The sequence below is a fragment of the Coregonus lavaretus genome, assembly GCF_964263955.1.
Source record: "Coregonus lavaretus genome assembly, chromosome: 38".
Lineage (NCBI taxonomy): Eukaryota > Metazoa > Chordata > Actinopteri > Salmoniformes > Salmonidae > Coregonus > Coregonus lavaretus.
The window spans coordinates 21729044-21753386 of NC_140025.1; the positions used below are offsets into that span (position 1 = coordinate 21729044).

The 24343-nt window shown below is 43.1% G+C and overlaps 1 protein-coding gene across 2 annotated transcripts in view; it reads left to right on the forward strand.

Annotated features, from left to right (window-relative positions):
- Positions 1 to 24343, forward strand: part of LOC311112388 (alkaline ceramidase 2-like) — a 43319-nt gene that overhangs the window by 14246 nt on the left and 4730 nt on the right. The window contains exon 4 of one of the 2 annotated variants that reach the window (XM_084155495.1): positions 12316 to 12453. The exons of the other annotated variant lie outside the window; for it this stretch is intronic. Coding sequence (XP_084011621.1) covers positions 12316 to 12453 — 138 coding nt within the window. The remainder of the gene's footprint in view (positions 1 to 12315; positions 12454 to 24343) is intronic. 2 annotated transcript variants of the gene reach the window in all.

Sequence of the window (24343 nt, forward strand, 5' to 3'; positions counted from 1 at the left end):
TTCATTGAATCAGATGGCTCATTCATCACAAAACCAACTGATATTGCCAACGTCTTTAATACTTTTTTTCATTAGCAAGATTAGCAAACTTAGGCATGACATGCCAGCAACAATTGCTGACACTACACATCCAAGTATATCTGACCAAATTATGAAAGACAAGCATTGTAATTTTGAATTCCGTAAAGTGAGTGTGGAAGAGGTGAACAAATTATTGTTGTCCATTAACAATAACAATTCACCGGGGTCTGACAACTTGGATGGAAAATTTGCTGAGGATAATAGCGGACGATATTGCCAGTCCTATTTGCCATATTTTCAATTTAAACCTACTAGAATGTGTGTGCCCCCAGGCTTGGAGGAAAGCAAAGGTAATTCCGCTACTAGAATAGTAAAGCCCCCATTACTGGCTCAAACAGCCGACCAATTAGCCTGTTACCAACCCTTAGTAAACTATTGGAAAAAATTGTGTTTGACCAGATACAATGCTATTTTACTGTAAACAAATTGACAACAAACTTTCAGCATGCTTATAGAAAAGGACATTCAACAAGCACAGCACTTACACAAATGACTGATGATTTGCTCTCTTCACAGTCCTCAAGTCCAGAACGGACTATGGGAGGCGCAGAGTACTACATAGAGCCATGACTACATTTGCTATTTAAGTGTATAGATTACGTATTTTTTTCCCCGCCCCTGTTTCGAGACAGGTGCATGATAATGGTCCATTCTAAATCAAAACAAATTTCACACATATATGTATTAATTTGGGATCTATCGCGCGAATCCCACAACTCTCCCAGACTATGTTCACACAGAATAGAATAGTAGATTGACATAGGCTAGTGCTTTTGCTGTTTGTTAGGCCTACTCATCTTGTTGGCTGACAAAGTAAATGTGGACAGTTCTTCCAATATCTTCAATATGCGCCTCGGAATTGGATAAGAATGCATGCAGTTGCGTACCCGATGTGTCTGTCTTCACTTGTAGCCTGTAAGAAAGACCCGATCACATGACGGAGAGCCATGTGAGTGAGAGGTGCTTCTAAGCACGCAGCCGCGAGAAGGTAATTATAATTATTATATTCAGCCCAAGGGCACAACAGCCACTGGCTGCATAAGGCATAAGGCACACAAAGGGGGCCGTAGATTCTTCAAACAACTTTATTATAAGATTTGCAAAAATGGAGCAGTTAACAATTACTCACTCAATAGTGCAACCTCTTTTGTCTACATGGCAGTTTAGCAGATGTGTGGAAACGGGTGGAACATGGTGTAAAAGGCGATTTAGTTTGACTGTGCAGATTAAGATAGCCCGAGGTTGATAGCACAAGGGCTCAACCATCTAACTGCGTTCGTTACAGTTCACACATTATAGTAACCACGGGATGTGTCACATGCTGCGGTCCCACCCTAACGGCTCTTAGCTATACATTTTTTACATTTACATTTTAGTCATTTAGCGGACGCTCTTACCCAGAGCGACTTACAGGAGCATTTAGGGTTAAGTGCCTTGCTCAAGGGCACATTTACGTCATTTAGCAGACGCTCTTATCCAGAGCGACTACAAGTTGGTGCATTCACCCTATAGCCAGTGGGATAACCACTTTACAATTATACTTTTTTTTTTTTTGGGGGGGGGGGGGGGGGTAGAAGGATTACTTTATCCTATCCCAGGTGTTCCTTAAAGAGGTGGGGTTTCAAATGTCTCCGGAAGGTGGTGAGTGACTCCGCTGTCCTGGCGTCGTGAGGGAGCTTGTTCCACCATTGGGGTGCCAGAGCAGCGAACAGTTTTGACTAGGCTGAGCGGGAACTATGCTTCCGCAGAGGAAGGGGAGCCAGCAGGCCAGAGGTGGATGAACGCAATGCCCTCGGTTGGGTGTAGGGACTGATCAGAGCCTGAAGGTACGGAGGTGCCGTTCCCCTCACTGCTCCATAGGCAAGCACCATGGTCTTGTAACGGATGCGAGCTTCAACTGGAAGCCAGAGGAGTGTGCGGAGGAGGGGGGTGACGTGAGAGAACTTGGGAAGGTTGAACACCAGACGGGCTGCGGCATTCTGGATGAGTTGTAGGGGTTTAATGGCACAGGCAGGGAGCCCAGCCAACAGCGAGTTGCAGTAATCCAGACGGGAGATGACAAGTGCCTGGATTAGGACCTGTGCCGCTTCCTGTGTAAGGCAGGGTCGTACTCTCCGAATGTTGTAGAGCATGAACCTGCAGGATCGGGTCACCGCCTTGATGTTAGCGGAGAACGACAGGGTGTTGTCCAGGGTCACGCCAAGGCTCTTCGCACTCTGGGAGGAGGACACAACGGAGTTGTCAACCGTGATGGCGAGATCATGGAACGGGCAGTCCTTCCCCGGGAGGAAGAGCAGCTCCGTCTTGCCAGGGTTCAGCTTGAGGTGGTGATCCGTCATCCATACTGATATGTCGGCCAGACATGCAGAGATGCGATTCGCCACCTGGTTATCAGAAGGGGGAAAGGAGAAGATTAGTTGTGTATCGTCAGCGTAGCAATGATAGGAGAGGCCATGTGAGGATATGACAGAGCCAAGTGACTTGGTGTATAGGGAGAAAAGGAGAGGGCCTAGAACTGAGCCCTGGGGGACGCCAGTGGTGAGAGCATGTGGTGCGGAGACAGCTTCTCGCCACGCCACTTGGTAGGAGCGACCGGTCAGGTAGGACGCAATCCAGGAGTGAGCCGCGCCGGAGATGCCCAGCTCGGAGAGGGTGGAGAGGAGGATCTGATGGTTCACAGTATCAAAGGCAGCAGACAGGTCTAGAAGGACAAGAGCAGAGGAGAGAGAGTTAGCTTTAGCAGTGCGGAGAGCCTCCGTGACACAGAGAAGAGCAGTCTCAGTTGAATGACCAGTCCTGAAACCTGACTGGTTTGGATCAAGAAGGTCATTCTGAGAGAGATAGCAAGAGAGTTGGCTAAAGACGGCACGCTCAATAGTTTTGGAATGAAAAGAAAGAAGGGATACTGGTCTGTAGTTGTTGACATCAGTGGGATCGAGTGTTGGTTTTTTGAGAAGGGGTGCAACTCTCGCTCTCTTGAAGACGGAAGGGACATGGCCAGCGGTCAAGGATGAGTTGATCAGCGAGGTGAGGTAGGGGAGAAGGTCTATAGAGGCTTAACTATACAACCATTCTTATGACTAAGTCACACAAAGACACGTTTTTATCAGGTTAGAAAAAAACTAACATAAAACAATTCTCTAAGTAGTAAAACACAGGATAGCATGACAAATTTGGGAATATTCCACCACATTTCCTCCTGTTTGAGACTGTCTCAACCTAATAGAAAATTATTTCCAAGCATTTTCATCAAACAGTCATTAACATGAGGGGAAAGAGGGAAAAGTAAAGACTTTCTTACACTTAGTACATTACAATTGTAAATTACCTCCGTTGTCATTGAGTTTCAGACCTTCACATCGTACACGCTTCATCACCACACACAAGGCAATTGCTTCGTTGATACTGTCCACATTGCCATGGGAGCAACATTTACATGACCCACGTCATGGGCATGGCCTATGGACATGCTTCACCATTAACTCAATGTTTTTACCTTGGTGTTATGGATTATCATGTAATCAGGCAAAGGAAATAAATAAAGTAAATAGGGTTCTGGAGCCTCTCCTTCAGGTGTCAGTAATGTAATGGTGAGAATAGTGTCAACGGTTTTGCTGCACAATTTCTTAACACAAGTTATAATAAGCATTATTCTGACCATGTGTTCTCGCATACCCCGAGAGCATCTGGTCAGAGGGGTGGTGGTACAGGAATCCTCATCTCTCCCAAGTGGACATTCTCAATTTTTCCCCTAACCCATCTGTCTATCTCCTCATTTGAATTCCATGCTGTCACAGTCACTAGCCCATTTAAGCTTAATATCCTTGTCATCTATCGCCCTCCAGGTTCCCTTGGAGAGTTCATCAATGAGCTTGACGCCTTGATAAGTTCCTTTCCTGAGGATGGCTCACCCCTCACAGTTTTGGGGGATTTCAACCTCCCTATGTCCACATTTGACTCATTTCTCTCTGCCTCCTTCTTTCCACTCCTCTCCTCTTTTGACCTCACCCTCTCACCGTCCCCCCCTACTCACAAGGCAGGCAATACGCTTGACCTCATCTTCACTAGATGCTGCTCCTCTACTAATCTCACTGCAACTCCCCTCCATGTCTCCGACCACTACTTTGTTTCCTTTTCTCTCTCGCTCTCCTCCCACACTACTCACTCTGCCCCTACACAGATGGTAATGCGCCGCCGCAACCTTCGCTCTCTCTCTCCCACTACTCTCTCCTCTTCCATCCTATCATCTCTTCCCTCTGCTCAATCCTTCTCCCTCCAATTTCCTGATTCTGCCTCCTCAACCCTCCTCTCCTCCCTTTCTGCATCCTTTGACTCTCTGTGTCCCCTATCCTCCCGGCCGGCTCGGTCCTCCCCTCCAGCTCCGTGGCTTGATGACTCATTGCGAGCTCACAGAACTGAGCTCCGGGCAGCGGAGCGGAAATGGAAGAAAACTAAACTCCCTGCCGACCTGGCATCTTTTCACTCCCTCCTCTCTACATTTTCTTCATCTGTTTCTGCTGCTAAGGCCACCTTCTACCACTCTAAATTCCAAGCATCTGCCTCTAACCCTAGGAAGCTCTTTGCCACATTTTCCTCCCTCCTGAATCCCCCCCCCCCCCCCCCCCCCCCCCCCCCCTCCTCTCTATCTGTGGATGACTTCGTCAACCACTTTGAAAAGAAGGTTGACGACATCCGATCCTCGTTTGTTAAGTCTAATGACACTGCTGGTCCTGCTCACACTGCCCTACCCTATGCTTTGACTTCTTTCTCCCCTCTCTCTCCAGATAAAATCCTGCGACTTGTGACTGCAGGCCGCCCAACAACCTGCCCGCTTGACCCCATCCCCTCCTCCCTTCTCCAGACCATCTCCGGTGACCTTCTCCCCTACCTCACCTCGCTGATCAACTCATCCTTGACCGCTGGCCATGTCCCTTCCGTCTTCAAGAGAGCGAGAGTTGCTCCCCTTCTCAAAAAACCAACACTCGACCCCACTGATGTCAACAACTACAGACCAGTATCCCTTCTTTCTTTTCTTTCCAAAACTATTGAGCGTGCCGTCTTTAGCCAACTCTCTTGCTATCTCTCTCAGAATGACCTTCTTGATCCAAACCAATCAGGTTTCAGGACTGGTCATTCAACTGAGACTGCTCTTCTCTGTGTCACGGAGACTCTCCGCACTGCTAAAGCTAACTCTCTCTCCTCTGCTCTTGTCCTTCTAGACCTGTCTGCTGCCTTTGATACTGTGAACCATCAGATCCTCCTCTCCACCCTCTCCGAGCTGGGCATCTCCGGCGCGGCTCACTCCTGGATTGCGTCCTACCTGACCGGTCGCTCCTACCAAGTGGCGTGGCGAGAAGCTGTCTCCGCACCACGTGCTCTCACCACTGGTGTCCCCCAGGGCTCAGTTCTAGGCCCTCTCCTTTTCTCCCTATACACCAAGTCACTTGGCTCTGTCATATCCTCACACGGCCTCTCCTATCATTGCTACGCTGACGATACACAACTAATCTTCTCCTTTCCCCCTTCTGATAACCAGGTGGCGAATCGCATCTCTGCATGTCTGGCAGACATATCAGTATGGATGACGGATCACCACCTCAAGCTGAACCCTGGCAAGACGGAGCTGCTCTTCCTCCCGGGGAAGGACTGCCCGTTCCATGATCTCGCCATCACGGTTGACAACTCCGTTGTGTCCTCCTCCCAGAGTGCGAAGAGCCTTGGCGTGACCCTGGACAACACCCTGTCGTTCTCCGCTAACATCAAGGCGGTGACCCGCTCCTGCAGGTTCATGCTCTACAACATTCGGAGAGTACGACCCTGCCTTACACAGGAAGCGGCACAGGTCCTAATCCAGGCACTTGTCATCTCCCGTCTGGATTACTGCAACTCGCTGTTGGCTGGCCTCCCTGCATGTGCCATTAAACCCCTACAACTCATCCAGAATGCCGCAGCCCGTCTGGTGTTCAACCTTCCCAAGTTCTCTCACGTCACCCCCCTCCTCCGCACACTCCACTGGCTTCCAGTTGAAGCTCGCATCCGTTACAAGACCATGGTGCTTGCCTTTGGAGCAGCGAGGGGAACGGCACCTCTGTACCTTCGGGCTCTGATCAGTCCCTACACCCAAACGAGGGCATTGCGTTCATCCACCTCTGGCCTGCTGGCTCCCCTTCCTCTGCGGAAGCATAGTTCCCGCTCAGCCCAGTCAAAACTGTTCGCTGCTCTGGCACCCCAATGGTGGAACAAGCTCCCTCACGACGCCAGGACAGCGGAGTCGCTCACCACCTTCCGGAGACATTTGAAACCCCACCTCTTTAAGGAATACCTGGGATAGGATAAAGTAATCCTTCTACCCCCCCCACCCCACAGCGGAGTCGCTCACCACCTTCCGGAGACATTTGAAACCCCACCTCTTTAAGGAATACCTGGGATAGGATAAAGTAATCCTTCTACCCCCCCCCACCCCCCCCCCCCCACCCCACAGCGGAGTCACTCACCGCCTTCCGGAGACATTTGAAACCCCACCTCTTTAAGGAATACCTGGGATAGGATAAAGTAATCCTTCTACCCCCCCCCACACACAGCGGAGTCGCTCACCACCTTCCGGAGACATTTGAAACCCCACCTCTTTAAGGAATACCTGGGATAGGATAAAGTAATCCTTCTACCCCCCCCCCCCCAAAAAAAAAAAAAAAAGTGGTGCATTCACCCACTGGCTATAGGGTGAATGCATCAATTTGTGAGACGCTCTGGTCTAGAGCGTCTGCTAAATGACGTAAATGTGCCCTTGAGCAAGGCACTTAACCCTAATTGATCCTGTAAGTCGCTCTGGATAAGAGCGTCTGCTAAATGACTAAAATGTAAAATGTAATTATTGCAAAAAAGATAAAGCAGAGCTCATGCCTTTTCATGTGACTTTTTTCAAATCATCATTAGTCGCATCATGCAGCCTTAGAATGTATTAAAATTCAAAACATATAGCCCGTTTTGTATCATAACTAAAGTTACATAAATAACTCTAAATTAAGCATATAAGAGTACCTGTTTCTTTGTTTAACCGCTCAACACAGAATAGCCGCATGTGCGCACTCCTCAAATTGTTTGGAGAAAATATCCTTTCCATTTTATAAGTTTACAGCGCTGTAGAAGCTGTGTTTATTATGCTCTTGTCTAGGACAATATGGACAATCCGGCGTTCCAATGCGTCAATTGTTTGCTTGCGGAGTATTACAGGAATGAGGTGGCTATCCTTAGCAAGCAAATTTGAAATCTGCGCAAACTTATGGGGAAAACGCAAATTGGAACTTTCTCCGTCTCAACTCCTGTGGCTGGACGCCGCGCAGGTTTGATGGATCTATCCCCGTCTTGTCATCTGTCCCTATCCGAATGGCCTCAGCTACCGGGAACTTGCCTGCCAAGGAAGTAATCTCCATCTGCTTCTCCTCCTCCATCTTGTAGTGGAGTAGACAGAGAACAGCAAGAAGATTGTTTCAATTAGCGCTGGTCCCTTGTCACAAGTCGTGGAAACCAAAGGCAGCGGCATGCTGCTAAACGGACTAGAGTGTCTGTGAGAGGTCCGGAGCCGATTGACATGAAGAATAGCTTCGCCACCCTGGTGCCTGATCTGCCTGCGCCTTCATCGCTAGGACTGCCTTTGTCTGCGACAGCTGTGCTGACTCCAACTATGCTGACTCCAACAGCGGCTTCATCGTCGAGTTCAGCTCCTTTCCCTCTCTCTGGATCTGACGGGGCTCTGCCTTTTGTGGTAGGTCTGGGATCCACCCAAAACATTTGGGTTCCTGGATCCTTTCACAGCATTATAAGGCTGCGCTGAGACAATTACTTATCAATGACCCAAGCCCACCTCAGTTAATCCCTACCATTGTGTCGCTGAGTTGTCATAATGCTTCAGCAAATGTACATTATCCCATGGGTGTTGATAGACAACGGAAAGTATTCAGACCCCTTGACTTTTTCCACATTTTGTTACGCTACAGCCTTATTCTAAAATTGATTAAATCGTTTTTTCCCCTCATCAATCTACACACAATAACCCATAATGACAAAGCAAAAACTGGTTTTACATAAGTATTCAGACCCTTTACTCAGTACTTTGTTGAAGCACCTTTGGCAGTGATAACAGCCTCGAGTCTTCTTGGGTATGACGCTGCAAGCTTGGCACACCTGTATTTGGGTAGTTTCTCCCATTCTTCTCTGCACAGATATTTTCAGGTCTCTCCAGAGATGTTCGATTGGGTTCAAGTCTGGGCTCTAGCTGGGCCATTCAAGGACGTTCAGAGAAGGGATGTTGTCCTGTTGGAAGGTGAACCTTGAACCACAGTCTGAGGTCCTGCGCACTCTGGAGCTGGATTCCATTAAGGATCTCTCTGTACTTTGCTCCGTTAATCTTTCCCTCGATCCTGGCTAGTATCCCAGTCCCTGCCGCTGAAAAACAACCCCACAGCATGATGCTGCCACCACCATGCTTCACCGTAAGGGTGGTGCCAGGTTTCCTCCAGATGTGACGCTTGGTATTCAGGCCAAAGAGTTAAATCTTGGTTTCATCAGACCAGATAATCTTGTTTCTCATGGTCTGAGAGTCCTTTAGGTGCCTTTTGGCAAACTCCAAGCGGGCTGTCATGTGCCTTTTACTGAGGCCTGATTGGTGTAGTACTGCGGAGATGGTTGTCCTTCTGGAAGGTTCTCCCATCTCCACAGAGGAACTCTAGAGCTCTGTCAGAGTGACCATTGGGTTCTTGGTCATCTCCCTGACCAAGAACATTCTACCCCGATTGCTCAATTTGACCGGGTGGCCAGCTCTAGGAAGAGTCTTGGTGGTTCCAAATTCTTCCATTTTAAGAATGATGGAGGCCACTGTGTTCTTGGGGACCTTCAATGCTGCAGACATTTTTTGGTACCCTTCCCCAGATCTGTGCCTCGACACAATCCTGTCTCGGAGCTCTACGGACAATTCTTGGCTTGGTTTTTTCTCTGACATGCACTGTCAATTGTGGGACCTTATATAGACAGATGTGTGCCTTTCCAAATCATGTCCAATCAATTGAATTTAACACAGGTGGACTCAAATCAAGTTGTAGAAACATCTCAAGGATGATCAATGGAAACAGGATGCACCTGAGCTCAATTTCGAGTCTCATAGGAAGTTGTCTGAATAATTATGTAAGGTATTTCAGTTTTTTATTTTTTTAATAGATTTTCAAAATTTTCTAAAAACCTGTTTTGGCTCTATCATTATGGGGTATTGTGTGTAGATTGCGGGGAAAAAAACCCAAAATAATCAATTTTAGAATAAGGCTGTAATGTCACAAAATGTGGAAAAAGTAAAGGGGTCTGAATAATTTCCAAATGCACTGTATGCCCCTCTAACTGCACTGAATGCCTCTGCTGATCCTACAGCTATTGTATGGAGTAATCATGTGCCTGTGAACAAGAGTTATACTATTAGCACTGAGGCGGTGTGCCCTAGTAGCAAGTCCACTGTGCAGCTCACCCTGCACTAACATAAATAACATGAGCATGTCTACTCCTGGTAAGCTTCCCAGTAAAGCAATGAAAACAATCAAGCATCCCAGAAAAGTGATAAAAATAGCCCACGTTAACATATGTAACATAAGAAACAAGGTTCGCGAAATCAATAATTTGTTAGTAACAGATGACATTCATATTCTGACAATCTCTGAAACTCACTTAGATAATATCTTTGATACAGTGGGAGCAATACATGGTTATAACATCTACAGAAAATACAGAAATGCCAATGGTGGAGGTGTTGCTGTTTATATTCAGAACCACATTCCTGTGAAGCTTAGAGGATCTCATGTTAAATACTGTTGAAGTAATATGGACATGAAGTAAGCTGCCCACTAAAGAAAAAGCTTCAAACTGCAACCAGTGCCTGCAACCTGGTTCAGGTTATCAGTCAACCTACCACGGTAGTTACAAACAGCACAGGAATGAAATCATCAAAATGTATTGATCACATCTTTACTAATGCTGCAGAAATTTCCTTTAAAGCAGTATCCAAATCCATCAGATGTAGTGATCACAATATAGTAGCCAAATCTAGGAAAACCAAAGTTCCAAGGGCCAAATATAGTGTATGAGGTCATACAATAACTTTTGTAGTGATTCATATGCTGTTGATGAAAATAATATTTGTTAGTGTATGGTGTGTAATGAGGAGCAACCAGACGCTGTACTTGACACATTTATGAAAATGACTGTAAAAACCTTTAAATCCCTGTGTATTGATGAGGAACTGAACCATTGTATGGTTGAGAGGGATGAGGCAAAAGGAATGGCAAATAACTGGCTGCACAACCGATTGGCAAACTTACTGCAAATTGAGAAATCATGTGACTAAACTGAATAAAAAGAAGAAGAAGCTGTACTATGAAACAAAGATAAAAGGTATAAAGAATGATAGTAAAAAAGCTTTGGAGCACCTTTAAAGGACATTTTGGGCAAAAAGGCTAACTTAGCTCCATTATTCATTGAATCAGATTGCTCATTCATCACAAAACCCGCTGATATTGCCAATTATTTTAATACTTTTTTCATTGGCAAGATTAGGAACCTTAAGCATCACATGCCAGCAACAAACGCTGACACTACACATCCAAGTATAACTGATCAAATTATGAAAGACAAGCATTGTAATATTGAATTCCGTAAAGTGAGTGTGGAAGAGGTGAACAAATTATTGTTGTCTATTAACAATGACAAGCCACCAGGGTCTGACAACTTGGATGGAAAATTACTGAGGATAATAGCGGACGATATTGTCACTCCTATTTATCATATCTTCAATCTAAGCCTACAGTAAAGTGTGTGTGCCTTCAGGCCTGGAGGGAAGCTGCAGTTAGTTTCAGAATTGGTGGCAAGGATTAAGTTAGTCCTAAATATTTCAAAAACTTAAAGCATTGTATTTGGGACAAATCATTCATTAAACCCTAAACATCAACTAAATCTTGTAATAAATAATGTGGAAATTGAGCAAGCTGAGGTGACTAAACTGCTTGGAGTAACCCTGGATAGTAAATTGTCATGGTCAAAACATGTTGATATAGCAAAGATGGGGAGAAGTCTGTCCATATTAAGGCACTGCTCTGCCTTTTTAACAACACTATCAACAAGGCAGGTCCTACAGGCCCTAGTTTTGTCGCAACTGGACTACTGTTCAGTCGTGTGGTCAGGTACCACAAATTACAATTAGCTCAGCAGCACGGCTGGCCCTTAAAGGTACACAGAGAGCCATGTAAATCTCTCATGGCTCAAAGTGGAGTAGAGATTGACTTCATCACTACTAAGTGTTGCCATGCTGAATGCCCCGAGGTGTCTGTTTTTAAACTACTAGCACACAGCTCAGACACCCATGCACACCCCACAAGACATGCCACCAAAGGTCTCTTCACAATCCCCAAGTCAAGAACAGACTATGGGAGGCGCACAGTGCTACATTTTTTATTTTTTTTAAAGATAAAAATACATCTTATGGAACAGCCGGGGCTTTATAGAGACACACACACACATGATAAGACACGCACTCTACAAACACACATTTTGAATTGTAGATATGTGATAGTAGAGTAGTGGCCTGAGGGAACACACTTAATGTGTTGTGAAAAGTGATATGAAATGTAATGTCATGTAATATTTAATTAATTTGTAAACATTTCTAAAAACATATTTCCACTTTGACATTATGGGGTGTTGTGTGTAGGCCAGTGACAATCTGAATTTAATCAATTTTAAATTCAAGCTGTAACACAACAAAATGTGGAAAAAGTCAAGGAGTGTGAATACTTTCTGAAGGCACTGTATGTCCTTCTTTGTAACCAAACCAATCACGTGTCTGAACTCCAGCCTGTGCTTGCACTTTACTGAACTTTTTTGACCTGCCATTGTACACTGCATTTTGATCCAGTGCATTTGGATTGATGTGATGCGTTTCCTGTGTTGCTGTTTTTGGACTGGTATCCAGGCTAAACTTTCGGACATCAAAATAAAGGATTTTTCAAATCCTCAGGTAAATTGCATCTCTTTGAATCGTCAATATACAGCTGTTTTTGGTTATTTTATACTGTTTGTCTGTTTGTTTGTGCACTATACTCCCATGTTGCATTCTTCCCAGTGCTCATCACATTCTAAATAAAGTGGATGCAGCTTTGCCAGTTTGTTTTGCTCTGTGGTGATATAGGTATCTTTGCCTTCCAGGTCAAGGTTCAAAGTGGTCATTGGCATCTTGTCCGGGATCACCACTGGTTTGGCCTTCGTTAAGCCCGTCGTCAACTCGGTGTCTCTGATGACTCTGGGTATCCCCTGCACTGTTCTGCTCATTACTGAGCTCAAAAGGTGAGAATGATTCACTGTTTACTTCAACAGGCGGGTTATTGAGAACAAACACCAACAAATATCACATGCAATAGACTAGCTGGTACATCCTCTGGCAGAGGTGGGACCAAGTCACTATTATTAGTCACAAGCAAGTCTTAAGTCACGAGGTCCAAGTCTCAAGTCGAGTCCCAAGTAGAACAGGTTGAGTCTCGAGTTGAGTGCCTGCCCCCGTCCCCGCAGGAGGCTTTTTGCTTCTTGGTAGGCCGTCATTGTAAATAAGAATGAGTTTTTAACTGACTTGCCTAGTTAAATAAAGGTCAAAGTCGGGCATTCTAAGAGCAAGTCAATTCGAGTCTAGTTAAGTTTTTTTATGTTGGAGGTAAATTAAATAATCAAAACGTGTTGTTTATGCTTTACATACCAAGTGTTGTCATCAATTCACACCACTGCTTTTGTCACATGAGATGGGAGCAACTTTCCACCAAAGTGTTTGTGTCCTGGGTGGCGTCCTGGTAATACTATTGCATTATCCTCTGCGTTGTTGTTGAAGTTCACAACTCGCTGCAAGTCATGCTTCAGGTGTAACCTGTGCTTGCTTGGGCCAGCTCTCTTTTTGATGGGAGGCATTAGACCATTCTCCTTGTATGACTGGTGGAGGAGAGTCAGGCGTGTTCTACTGATGCTGAAAGATAAATTCCAGATACAAATATTTTAGCATTATTAAACAATAGATGGCCGTAATCACAGTCAGACACACCTGGCTAACTTGATGGGTCATGTAATCATCTGGCCAATTGGAGTCTTTTGTTTAGACATGCACTAAACAATGAACCATAATCCCAATCCATAGAGTACTAGCAATACAAACCGATTGTCATAGCTAACTAAAGTTAACCAAATAGGTTCAATGTTAGCTAGCTAACATTAGGCTATAACTGGCATTGCAAATGGCTTTCTGAGATAATATTACTACAAAGATCATACACGTTATGTTAGCTAGCGAGCCAGCCACCTAACATCAGCTAGCTAGTTAACAGTACGCTTTAACTTGGGGTCTTTTGTTTAAACATGTAGCTAGCTAGATAGCTACAGAATTAACCATAATCCCAATCCATAGAGTACTAGCAATACAAACCAATTGTCATAGCTAGCTAAAGTTAACCAAATAGGTTAAATGTTAGCTAGCTAACATTAGGCTATAACTAACAATGCAAATGGATTTCTGAGATAATATTACTACACAGATCATACACGTAATGTTAGCTAGAGAGCCAGCCATCTAACGTTAGCTAGCTAGCTAACAGCAAGCTTTAACTTGCAATGAAATCAACTTTCAGACAAAGTTAGAAACTTATAATATCTAAATCTGTAGCTAGACTCTTACCCGTATACATGGATGAATGCTTCATGGCAAACTGCAACCCCTTTCATTGTTTGTACAGCTTGCTTGGCCCGTTGTCAAGTCACTCTGGATCACACTGACCGTGTGCAATGCCATAAGAATCATCCTCTTGAAAGTAGTCCATCACAACTTTTTCCCACTGACCTTTGTCGATAGCGCCTGATAAATTCAGGGCAGCAATGTTATTGAGCGCACATTTGCAGTTCTCCATGGCTAACGTTATATCTTTTAAAAAAAACTGCAGTAGAAAGGATTACACATAACGAGCAGCTCATTTATTCACAGGTCTTGGTGATCCAATGGTGAAAGTTCCATATCATACAAAATATAGAAGTAGATTTACCAAATATAGATGGGCAATAGCCCAAAAGAAATAGCCTATGTATCAGGCTTAACCTGTGCTATCTGAACAGACACAGGTAGAGGGCAGTTGAGAAACCAAATCGATATTTCCTCACCATTCATACATGGAACAATAATTTTCTCTATTCAACGTACTGACTCCAAATCGTAGCACGCAAGTCAATAAGCCTATTCATAGGCGCACGCTCTCCTATTACGCACAACCAGAATTACAGAGACATATGACACATACGGAACAACAACAACAACCCAGAAATTATTAAGGAAACCATACATTTAATTAAATAAACAGAACTTCTACATGAGTCTTGCGAACGTTCATGTGCACAATAAACATCGCACCCACTCAAAGGGTAAGAAATGGTAAATTAAAATGTATCTATCAAACATAAAACAAATGTCTAAGTGTTGCAATAAACGGTACAGGGATGGAATGATGAAACGCTAGCAATTCTTGTAGGGTTAGATCAAATGTAGATTTACCACATAGGCATTTAAACGTGTGAAAGCAACATCAAACATTTCAACAAGAGAACAAAGCGCTCTCCACTGGCGGGAGTGTGGTGTGTCTTCACCACAGTTATTATTAATTTTAACAACAAAGTCCAAATGCAAGCTTCATAAGTACAGTTGAAGTCGGAAGTTTACATACACCTTAGCCAAATACATTTAAACTCTGTTTTTCACAATTCCTGACATTTAATCCTAGTAAAAATTCCCTGTCTTAGGTCAGTTAGGATCACCACTTTATTTTAAGAATGTGAAATGTCTGAATAATAGTAGAGAATTATTTATTTCAGCTTTTATTTCTTTCATCACATTCCCAGTGGGTCAGAAGTTTACATACACTCAATTAGTATTTGGTAGCATTGCCTTTAAATTGTTTAACTTGGGTCAAACGTTTCGGGTAGCCTTCCACAAGCTTCCGACAATAAGTTGGGTGAAGTTTGGCCCATTCCCCCTGACAGAGCTGGTGTAACTGAGTCAGGTTTGTAGGCCTCCTTGCTCGCACATGCTTTTTCAGTTCTGCCCACACATTTTCTATAGGATTGAGGTCAGGGCTTTGTGATGGCCACTCCAATACCTTTACTTTGTTGTCCTTAAGCCATTTTGCCACATCTTTGGAAATATGCTTGGGGTCATTGTCCATCTGGAAGACCCATTTGCGACCAAGCTTTAACTTCCTGAATGATGTCTTGAGATGTTGCTTCAATATATCCACATCATTTTCCTTCCTCATGATGCAATCAATTTTCTGAAGTGCACCAGTCCCTCCTGCAGCAAAGCACCCCCACAGCATGATGCTGCCACCCCCGTGCTTCACGGTTGGGATGGTGTTCTTCGGCTTGCAAGCGTACCCCTTTTTCCTCCAAACATAACGATGGTCATTATGGCCAAACAGTTCTATTTTTGTTTCATCAGACCAGAGGACATTTCTCCAAAAAGTAAGATCTTTGTCCCCATGTGCAGTTGCAAACCGTAGTCTGGCTTTTTTATGGCGGTTTTGGAGCAGTGGCTTCTTCCTTGCTGAGCGGCCTTTCAGTTTATGTCGATATAGGACTCGTTTTACTGTGGATATAGATACTTTTGTACCTGTTTCCTCCAGCATCTTCACAAGGACCTTTGCTGTTGTTCTGGGATTGATTTGCACTTTTCGCATCAAAGTACGTTCATCTGTAGGAGACAGAACGCGTCTCATTCCTGAGTGGTATGACGGCTGCATGGTCCCATGGTGTTTATACTTGCGTACTATTGTTTGTGTCATGCACAAAGTAGATGTCCTAACCGACTTGCCAAAACTATAGTTTGTTAACAAGACATTTGTGGAGCGGTTGAAAATCAAGTTTTAATGACTCCAACCTAAGTGTATGTAAACTTCAGACTTCAACTGTAAATTAACAATTTCAAGCAATTTTGACATATCAAAAGACTGATAGGCATATGCTAGTAATTGTTGCTTGATGTCCCATTGCTTGTGAGCTTGCAAAGTAGGCTAAACAGTTAATCTTCTTAATCACCAATTTTTTGAGCTGCATATTTATTTATGGCAATCCTCTCTCCCTACAATTTGACGTTTGTGCTGCACACAATCCTATAGCTGTACAGCAAATCAGCAATCTGTTTGCTAGCTCACCCAACCTGTGTTGATTGACAGTTTACTGGTCCAATCAGAGGCTGAGTGTGTGTTTCACTAGCCAATCTGTTGCACGTGCGATTCTGTGGCTACTGTCTCTGACTGCGTGGAGAGTAATCCACGGATACTCTGCCACAAAATGAGTGACAAAATGTTACAAAACATGGCCAGATAATTTCAAATCATCAGTCTCAAGTCAAAGTCGAGCCCCGAGTCTTGAGGCAGCAAGTCCACCAAGTCAAGTCTCCAGTTATTTTATTTTCTATCAAGTCGAGTCTCAAGTCATCAAATGTGTGACTCGAATCTGTCTCGAGTCCAAGTCATGTGACTTGAGTCCACAACTCTGTCCTATTGTATGGGGCCTACAGCTAGTTGAGTTATTAAATTATTAAATTATGCTTGAGAAGCCACAACAGATTAAATCATTGAGATCATTATGAATCCATTAAATAACAGATGGCACATTGACATTGGGTCGTTAGTTCTCTCTGAGGGGCTACTGTAGGCCTATGTAGAAACCAGGGTTGGGGTCAAGCCCATTTCAGGAAGAGCGTTGAAATGTAATGAATGAATTGGAGAAAAATATCTTCTCGATTTGAATGTCAATTCATCTCCTGAATTGGAATGTAATGAACCTGAATGAAAGAATACACCCTCAAATGTAAGGATAATTATTTTTATGAAAGACTTTGTGGCCTGTTGCTGAGTGAATGAGAAATGCATCTGAATGTTTTGACAGCTGTATCTAATGAGGCAGCCACAAGGTGTGTTTGGGTGTGTGTGCACATGCGACGGTGGACCTGTGTGTGTGTGTCCTCTCACTCGCATTGAAAATAGCGATTCACCTCACTTTGAGGATTCTATATCAAAACCTTATCTCAATGAATATGATTTACAAAAGTGACGAGTGTAATGTTATAGTAATGTCACAAGTTTCATGGCAAGTAAACAACACATGAAGTGGACTTAATGAAGTCTTAATGTTGGAAATAAACAGCCTTATTTTGTCACCCAGAGGCACATTTTATTTCCAAGCTAAGCACACAATATGTGACCTAAAGCAGGTTGTTAAAGGACCATGGAGTTTAGTCTGCTTCCTGTTTCATAATACTGGTGTCGTGACAACACTATAATGTTATACTTAGTGTAGTAATTTTCAACCAGTAAAGGGCAAGACTGAAAGAGTTAAAAGTGCATTTAGAAAAGTTTTTTTCCTCCAAGGTCAGAGAGGCAGGCATGAGTGTAGTAGCAGTTAACACAAAGAAAACCATTTAGACACAGAAAGCAAGTGAGTCACATTTTGGAGAGTCCACATATTTTACTATGGTTATGTGTCACCTATTTGAATGGAGATATTTTGTGCCATTCAATAGTTTGTTGCTGTCAATGTTGAAGGAACTAACATTCTTCCAAATAACAGCACAGGGGCCATTCCTGTCGTGTGCTGGTTTGTCTATATGCAAGTGTGTGGAAGCGGGGTGCATGTTGTTTTTTCATTTTTTCCTATAAGACTGACTCACTTCTTAAAGCATTTAGCCTTGATTCATCCATTGTTCTACCTGTTTCTAATTCTTGATATAGCTCACACGGCCAATCATTCATATTGTTGTTTTGTTTTCGTAGTTCTGATAAGTGGGTGAGAGTTCCTGCAGTAGACCCTTTGAAACATGGCCTGCTGCCTTCTAGTACATCACAATTGATTTTGCAACTCCATTGACATTTCCCTCTAGTTTTGCAACTGAGCCAATAGTTTAGCATATTACCCACTCTCATTGAACTAAAACAGTTAGCGCTCATGTCAAATGCTAAGTGCATTTGTTATTTACAATTTGAAGTTCTTCCTATTGTTCAGAATGAAGGACTCATCTGTTATGTACACAATACATTTCAAACCAATTATGGGGCTTTTTCATTATCTCGCTAAGTGGGTAAATTTTACATTTTAAATGCCTGGTTTATGTTCTCTCATAGAGCCCAGTTTAGAATGGCCGCATCCTGAATTAAAGGAACATATAGGATCTCTGACTATTCCTGGTTGTAACTTCAGCGAAGCACTTGAAAAGGGAACCATTTAATCTATGTGCTGCATCTTACTTTGCTTCTATTATCTTTGGGTATGTCTTCCTTTTTATCCCTTGGGGTGAGAGTAGCTTCATCAGACAGACAGTAAATGAGGGATACAAAGTAAACACTGCATTCGGAATGTATTCAAACCCCTTCCCCTTTTCCACATTTTTGTCACTTTTTACAGTCTTATTCTAAAATGGATTAAATTATATTTTTCCCTCATCAATTTACACACAATACCCCATAATGACAAAGCCAAAACAGGTTTTTAGAAAATGTATTAAACATAAAAACCAGAAATACCTTATTTACATTAGTATTCAGACTTTTTGCTATGAGACTCGAAATTGAGCTCAGGTGCATCCTGTTTCCATTGATCATCCTTGAGATGTTTCTAGAACTTCATTGGAGTCCACCTGTGGTAAATTCAATTGATTGGACATGATTTGGAAAGGCACACACCTATCTATATAAGGTCCCACAGTTGACAGTGCATGTCAGAGCAAAAACCAAGCCATGAGGTTGAAGGAATTGTCCGTAGAACTCTGAGACAGGATTGTGTCGAGGCACAAATATGGGAAGGGTACCAAAACATTTCTGCAGCATTGAAGGTCTCCAAGAACACAGTGGCCTCCATCATTCTTAAATGGAAGAAATGTGGAACCACCAAGACTCTTCCTAGAGCCAAACTGAGCAATCGTGGAAGAAGGGCCTTGGTCAGGGAGGTGACCAAGAACCCGATTGTCACTCTGACAGAGCTCCGCTGTTCCTCTGTGGAGATTAGAGAACCTTCCAGAAGGACAAACATCTCTGCAGCACTCCACCAATCAGGCCATTATGGTCGAGTGGCCAGACGGAAGCCACTCCTCAGTAAAAGGCACATGACAGCCCGCTTTGAGTTCACCAAAATGTACCTAAAGGACTCAGACCATAAGAAACAAGATTCTATGGTCTGATGAAACCAATATTGAACTCTTTGGCCTGAATGCCAAGCGTCACGTCTGGAGGAAATCTGGCACCCTCCCTACGGTGAAGCATTGTGGTGGCAGCATCATGCTGTGGGGATGTTTTTCAGTGGCAGGTACTGGGAGACTAATCAGGATCGAGGTAAAGATGAACGGATTACAGAGAGATCCTTGATGAAAACCTGCTCCAGAGTGCTCAGGACCTCAGACTGGGGTGAAGGTTCACCTTCCAACAGGACAACGACCCTAGGCACACAGCCAAGACAACGCAGGAGTGGCTTTGGGACAAGTCTCTGAATGTCCTTGAGTGGCACAGCCGAGCCCAGACTTGAACCCGATCGAACATCTCTGGAGAGACCTGAAAATAGCTGTGCAGCGAAGCTCCCCATCCAACCTGACAGAGCTTGAGAGGATCTGCAGAGAAGAATGGGAGAAACTTCCCAAATACAGGTAAGCCAAGCTTGTAGCGTCATACCCAAGGAGAATCGAGGCTGTAATGGCTGCCAAAGGTGCTTCAACAAAGTACTGAGTAAATGGTCTGAATACTTAAGTAAATGTAATATTTCATTATTATTATTTATTTTTTTCAAAGATTTTGAAAAACCTGTTTTTGCTTTGTCATTATGGGTTATTGTGTGTAGATTGATGAGAATAAAAAAATAAAAAAAACAATTTTAGAATAAGGCTGTAACAAAATGTGGAAAAAGTCAAGGGGTCTGAATACTTTCCGAATGCACTGTATTGAAAGCAGGTGCTTGCACACAGGTGTGGAATTACAATCCCATCATGCTTAGAGTGATGTATAAAAATGCTGGGCAGACCCAGTTGCCCATTATTTTGGCTACAATCACTAGAAGAAGAGATCTCAGTGACTTTGAAAGAGGAGTGATTGTAGGGGCATGTTTGGCAGGAGCTTCAGTGACGAAGACCGCTCAACTTGCTGATGTTTCACAATATGCCATGGCCGTCTCAGTCACCAGATCTCAACCAAATTGAACACTTATGGGAGATTCTGGAGTGGCGCTTGAGGCCAGCGTTTTCTACCAACATCAACATAACACCAAATAATGGAATTCCTTGTGGAAGGATGGTATCGCATCCCTCCAATAGAGTTCCAGAGACTTGTAGAATCTATTCCAAGGCACATTGAAGCTGTTCCAACTCCCTATTAAGACACTATGTTGGTATTTCCTTTATTTTGGCAGTTACCTGTACATTAGAGTTCACATCGCATTGGAGATTAGTCTTTTGTCTGTGAATTAACTGGCTTAGATTGGTACCTGTGTAGCTAGCAGGTGGGTCGTTCCACGAAATGAGTCCCTTTGATTTTTTAAGTAGAGATTGTGCACCAATATTTCATTTAAAAAGCCTGTTAAATTAAATGAAGTGCCCTTTAATATATACCACATGAAAAATTCTATAAGTCAGATTTTTGAGTATTGACCAGATACTCAAGTGGCCGGTCTAACAATTAAAATACTTTTCTTAAAAAATGGAAGGCAGTTAGCCTGGGTACCAGTCTCTTCAGCTAATCCACTCCCTGTACCTGATGTCAAATGCCCCAAAAAAAACGCCACCTGTTGGAGAAAACAGATTTTTGTCCCAGTAATCCCTCTCGCTTCGCCTCTTCCTGTCTGGTGTGACTCACACATTTCAGTTAATTACTATAGCTCATGCCTTGAGCCAATCAGTGTAATTTTGTAAATGCCGGAGCTCTATGGCAAGACGCATCATTCACCCAATTTTCGTCAATATCGGGCCAGTGCTGTCTGATATATCGCGTGTGACTAACGTAAGGACAGACGGAAGGATGGAGAACGATCCACAGTCCCCTCCCCGATTTCATCATGGGGGACAAAGACTTGCTAAAGTGCAAAAATTCAGCATTTTGACATGTCCCTTGTGCACTCGCTGTGACTTCTAAGAATATTTTAACCCACTTACCACCAACATTTCTCCATGTTTTCACCATCATTGGAATGCCGTAGTTATTTTGTTGCTTTGACAGTCATTTATGAAGATTATTATTTATTTCATGTGATTTAGTGATACATTCTTTTGTTAAAAAAACCTGTCCCTCTTTTTAAGATCAACCCTGTTCTATGAACTGAACTCTCATTTTAATATGGTGAAACTATTACAAAAAATAAATACAGTTGAAGTAGGAAGTGTACATACGCTTAGGTTATAGTCATTAAAACTCGTTTTTCAACCACTCCACAAATTTCTGGTTAACAAACTATAGTTTTGGCAAGTCGGTTAGGACATCTACTTTGTGCATGACACAAGTAATTTTTCCAACAATTGTTTAAAGACAGATAACTTCACTTATAATTCACTGTATCACAATTCCAGTGGGTCAGAAGTTTAAATACACTAAGTTGACTGTGCCTTTAAACAGCTTGGAAAATTCCAGAAAATGATGTCAAGACTTTAGAAGCTTCTGAAAGGCTAATTGACATAATTTGAGTCAATTGGAGGTGCACCTGTGGATGTATTTCAAGGCCTACCTTCAAACTCAGTGCTTCTTTGCTTGACATCATGGGAAAATCTAAAGAAATCAGCCAAGACATCAGAAAAACAATTGTAGACCTCCACAAGTCTGGTTCATCCTTGGGAGCAATTTCCAAATGCCTGAAGGTACCACGTTCATCTGTACAAACAATAGTACGCAAGTATAAACACCATGGGACCACACAGCCGTCATACCGCTCAGGAAGGAGACGCGTTCTGTCTCCTAGAGATGAATGTACTTTGGTGCGAAAAGTGCAAATCAATCCCAGAACAACAGCAAAGGACCTTGTGAAGATGCTGGAGGAAACAGGTACAAAAGTATCTATATCCACAGTAAAACGAGTCCTATATCGACATAACCTGAAAGGCCGCTCAGCAAGGAAGAAGCTCCAAAACCGCCATAAAAAACCCAGACTACGGTTTGCAACTGCACATGGGGACAAAGCATGTGCAAGCAAGGAGGCCTACAAACCTGACTCAGTTACACCAGCTCTGTCAGGAGGAATGGGCCAAAATTCACCCAACTTATTGTGGGAAGCTTGTGGAAGGCTACACAAAACGTTTGACCTAAGTTAAACAATTTAAAGGCAATTCTACCAAATACTATTTGAGTGTATGTAAACTTTTGACCCACTGGGAATGTGATGAAAGAAATAAAAGCTTAAATAAATAATTATCTCTACTATTATTCTGGCATTTCACATTCTTAAAATAAAGTGGTGATCCTAACTGACCTATGACAGGGAATTTTTACTCAGATCAAATGTCAGGAATTGTGAAAAACTGAGATTAAATGTATTTGGCTAAGGTGTATGTTAACTTCCGACTTCAACTGTACATCTAAACAAACATTGAACATCTAATAGTCAAATCATAGTGTCAAATCAGGTGAGCTGGTTCTACAGTTTTTTTTGCAATTTTCTGTTTTGTGGTGGAAAACGTAGTGGGTCGAGCATAACACATCAACCCTGTTACCCATAGATAGACAGGCTCTGATAAAAAATAATAATAATGAAGCTTGCATTCAATTGGCCCTCCCTGTTGCACGCAATAAGCTTCCATTCCCCCTGTCACAAGGGGATTTATGGCTGATGTAAGCTGAAATCGTCAACCCTGTTACAGTCAATGCTGTAACTTTATTTGGCACTAAATAGCCACTTACTATAGGCCAATTTTAACATGTTGAGACGGGACATCAAGTTTTTTTATGACGTTGAACATGTGCTTTTCATGACGATGTTAATATCAAGTGTTTTTTTCAACAAGTTACACTCATTTCGTGGAACGACGCCATTGTCATTTCACTACCCATAGTCCCTGTGGTTTTTTAACATGTGTGTGTCTCCTTCAAGCTCAAAGTTGCATGGAAATGCGCTAATATGAGTTAATAGTTCTACCACAGTTCTTCTGACATTCTATTTCCTGACACTGTCTTTTTCCCCCGTCTCTTTATTTTTGCACTTCTTCTTTACTGCTTGTTCTCTCGTGCATGCGTTTCTCCCTCTCGGTGCTTAATTAGCCAGTTGTACAGACTAGAGCTATGCGATATAAAAAAAACTAAATCCATATCGCGATACATTGCCTGAATTGATGCGATAACAATAAGTAGAACAAAAAATTTATAACAATGTGCACCACAGTTTTTTAAAATTATCCTTTAAACTACTACTACTAATAGTTTGGTTGTAGCCATCAATTGTCCCATTAACAATCACCCATATTAGCAACCTTATTTCATTTAAAACTTCACATTTCTCTAGTATAGGCTGCTTATTGTAATGCACAATATCAGCAAAATGCCTGCGATAAGTGATCGGTATGGTCGGTGTCGATGACTAATGGTTTATTGTCCCAGTACAGACTGCTTGTCACAACACAGCCCATCGCCACACTTAATTTCCCCTGTCAGGGCGAGTCGCCCGTCAATGTGACACCGGACTGAGGCTCAGTTAAATACTGCTCATGCTATTTACAAATATAAACTACTGTCAGTGCACACGTGTCTGACTGACTGAACTGGAAGCATTTACCTGAGGGGAGTCTACCTGTGTCACGCCCTGGCGACTCTTAAATGTTGAGCCAGGGTGTGTAGTTTCTATGTTTAGTTTTCTATGTTGAGTTTCTAGATCGTGTAGATCTATGTTGGCCAGGGTGGTTCCCAATCAGAGGCAGTTGTAGCTCGTTTGGCACCAGTCTGTGTGGGATCTTGTTCTGTATAGGTTTGTGTTGTGTAACCTTTAGACTTCACGTATCGTTTGTTTGTTGTTTTGTCGTGTTCAGTACGTGAATAAATATGTACGCTTATCACGCTGCGCCTTGGTCCGTCTCATCCGTAAACGATCGTGACAACCTGCTTGTTATTATTTTTATACCAGATTCAAAATCTGTATGGGGATTTTAGTTGACTATGGCGGCAGGTAGCCTAGTAGTTAAGAGCATTAGGCCAGTAACCGAAAAGCTGCT